General features: G+C 45.7%; 1 protein-coding gene across 2 annotated transcripts; it reads right to left on the bottom strand.

Moving 5' to 3' along the window:
• On the bottom strand, nt 1-2876 carry LOC120689782. Of its 2 annotated transcripts, none has more exons than XM_039972188.1 (2): nt 2660-2876; nt 1-826 (listed from the first exon to the last, which is right to left on the bottom strand). In XM_039972188.1, the coding sequence occupies exon 2, from the start codon at nt 801-803 to the stop codon at nt 321-323; it is 483 nt and encodes a 160-aa protein (XP_039828122.1). In that variant the 5' UTR covers nt 804-826; nt 2660-2876; the 3' UTR covers nt 1-320. The 2 variants fall into 2 exon arrangements, with proteins under 2 accessions (XP_039828122.1, XP_039828117.1); XM_039972183.1 differs by having other exon boundaries at nt 1-806; nt 2660-2871.
• Between the last annotated feature and the right edge of the window lie 552 nt (nt 2877-3428).

The raw sequence follows: 3428 nt of genomic DNA, 5'->3' as shown, positions 1-3428 counted from the left end.
GACGCAAAAACTCATCATCCATCATGATCTTGTGTCTGATGGGAATTTGCTTTTCATGAAACAACATGCCATACACAGAGCACAGGGGCAGTTTCCACAGGGGAAAAACAGCTAGGAAAAAAGTGACTACTAGATGCAAACTGCATTGGCAACGTACAAGGATGAAATGGATGGTGTCAGGTGGATGATTGCTGGCTGCACTAAATCTGGCACATGGCAATGCCCTCTAAAGCCTAAGACGCCCTGAGGGAAAGGGCAGCAGCCATCCTTCAATTCAGATGTTGGCGAATGGCGATGGTCCTTCCCGAACTCCACCAAAGCTAGGCAAACGTCTCCGACAGCTTGGAGAAGCCGAGCTTCCTGAGCCGGCTGCTCATCGGGTTACCACACTTGACGTCCACCACCTCGACACCGTACACACTGCCCTTCTTCTTTGTCTTACCAGTGTTTGGGCTCCGGTCCACGAGGGCGCAATCAGAGCGCAGCATCGGGGAGTTGAATGTGTTTCTCCGCGAGGCCCTCCTCGACTTGCAGGCCTCTTCAGCGCTCACACGGTCAGTTCTGTTGCCATTGCTGCTGCTGGAGACGTCTGATGAGCTCTTCCTCAGGGCGACCTTCCGGGGGGTGGCTCCGCAGGACACTGAGACCGGGCATCCTTGGCGCCTCAGACGCGGGGTGGCAGTTGCTTGTGGCTCGACCTTGATGGCGTCCAGTTCTCTTGTCATCAGTGAGCCGATGGTGCCTGTTGTGCCCACCTTGATCGCACCGCCCTTGCCATCGACGAGCTCAGTAGCGCAAGGCATGATCTGTTTTGTCAGACAGAAGACTAGTGGCTCGTTAGCTTTTCATACAAGTAACTACTGAGCAAAGCTTGAAGCAACAATTGGATCAAGCAAGCAAGAGCTGTTGAGTGGTGAAAAGCTAGCAGTGACCTGTAGTGGTTAAAAGTGGGGCAAAAGGTTGCGCAATGAAAGGAATAAAATCATGGTGTTAAACATGCAAGATGAGAAAGATAAAATAGCAGACAATTGCCACCATGGTTGCTGTTTGATAAAAACAGAGAGCATGACGAGATTGCAATGATTCAACACCGCGATAACAGCTTCAACCCACTTGTGTCCCTAATCCAATAATTATGACAGACCCACATAAAACAAATCTAGTTATCCAACCGCATTTTTTCCTACTTCAAGAAATATGATACCTACACAAACAAAAAGCTATCATAATGCCAACAGTAATATTTGAAGCTTAAATTTATCCGCAAATATGCAGTATGCTCAAGCACCACACATTTTCTTTTACTTCTTGTTGTATAGAAAAGAACATTAGGTTGAAACTATATGATGCTGTTCATTATGTAGACAGTGAAAACATATTGCACTACCAGAAATGCATCGAGCAGTTAACTTGATGCTGCATTCAATGTAGCCCTGACTAATGTATCACAAAGATTAGGAAATCTCAACAATATCTGAAGTTGGGGTGATCCTGACATAACAGGAGTTAATAGAATGTGACGTGGAAAACGACATGCCGTCTGTGTGGTTCCTAAAGGAATTCAGTGGAAGATCCCACCAACAAACTGAGGTGTAAAGATGCACTGCCCTGCTCAAGCATTACATTGCTCCCCTTTTCCTCCCCTCCTTTGTATCCCTCACTTTGTGCCTTAATTTCCTCACTGCGTCTACTTTTCAGGCCATGCATGTATTGTGTAGGCCACTTTGGTCTGATGTTACTTTACATCTTCTAGAAAAAAGTAGTACTAATCAAAATGATTTACACCAACAGCAGCAAGGGAGAGAAGCAGCTGGGGGCAAGCATCCAGCATCACTTCTCATGGGATGCCATGCCAAGAGGGCAAAGCAAAGAACCTACTATCCCATGTCCCCTTTCTGCCTTTGGATTCTTGTTTTTTTTAATCACTAGATCCTTTTTTTTCCTAACAAGATCACTGGATTCCTTAGGCTACTAATTTAATTGGTAAATGAAATGTGGCACCAAATCATGTGAGATTGTTCACCAAACTCATTATAGAAGTATATATACGGGGATGAAACAAACAAGAACTGAAACATAAATTTGGAAGAGATTTGCTTGAGAAGAAGCAGAAATAAATGAGTGCAGACGACAAGAGTTTTAATTAGTTCGATTCCTGGATTAGGACAAAAATTCGACTTTTTGGGCCATATTTTGTACTACTTGGTTCCACAAGATTGCAAGTCAAGACCCAGAAGGTAGGTTGGAGAGTCCAAGGTCAGAGGTCTGAACCAGATTGGTCGAGTTCCATCAGGCACAGCAAGAAGCAAAGAGACAACTAGTTGATTCCTACACCCAGGAAGCAATCAGAAGCGACAGGAATCAGCAATCGGCAACACCGGGAGCAAAAGAACCGGGAGAAAGAACACTGGGAAGAGATTTCGGAGAAATGGGGTAGAGCAATCCAGCTCTAGATTTGCTCAGCAAATACGCAATGGGGAGAGCCAAGAGCGCGATGCATCCAAGCAAGAACTTCTCGGAATCCCCTGTTGCCCCGCCGAAGCTTCCGCTAGTAATTTCGTAGCGAATCGCTCCCAACAACAAACTACTCCAACAGTCAACAGATCACGCGCGGCAGCTAGAAACTGCCAACAGATCACACGAGGAGCATGAGCCATACCAGTCGACTGGTTCTCGTGCAGCTTGGGTCGCCGGCTCGCCGCACGCCGGGGCACCGGAGGGGCAGCTACCTCCCGAGCAGGATTGATGAGCAAGGCTGTCCCTGACTAGCTGAGCGAGGTGAAGGGAAGGGAAGGGAAGGGGTGGTGTCGCATTCAAATGGCCTGATGTGTGTGCCTTGAGAGGAGCGCAACTTTATACCGCTGCCTTCTTCCTCCTCGGGGAGCCTCCTCCTCTGTCACATTTGTCTTTACTAGTGCAATGCCATGTCGCGCGTGAGAATGTGTGTGAACAATTTCCTTTTCCCTTTTTATTTAATTTAGGCCGGCTTATTGTTTATTATTAAGGAAACGGTGGTGCACTGTGGCAGGGGTTTGCATGCATTTTCCATTGTTTTTACTCCATAGGAAGAAAAATCAGGGAGTATTAGTTTTACCCATTCAGAGCTTTGAGATAGTATTTCTTTTTTAGATTAAGTTGAGCTAGTATTTCTTAGTTTATGTTCGTATTTTTTACATACATATACGTTTGGGTTGAAAATGGAGAAAAAAAAAGGGAAACTTGTGCATTAAGCTAGTATTGACCATCATTTACAGCACCAACCAAACATGGCACATGCATTTTAAATATGGTATCCCTTCCAATATAAAACTTTATTATGGTATCCAAGGCCAACTAAAGACTTTGATTGCCTGCTACTTGCAGTGTGGCAGCACCTTCCTCTTAAACAGGGGAAAGCACACACCTGTTCCCCTTATTCCCTTTTTGGT

The sequence above is a fragment of the Panicum virgatum genome, chromosome 2K (genome assembly GCF_016808335.1).
Source record: "Panicum virgatum strain AP13 chromosome 2K, P.virgatum_v5, whole genome shotgun sequence".
NCBI classification, from domain to species: Eukaryota; Viridiplantae; Streptophyta; class Magnoliopsida; order Poales; family Poaceae; genus Panicum; species Panicum virgatum.
This window is presented reverse-complemented; position numbering and strand designations above follow the sequence as displayed.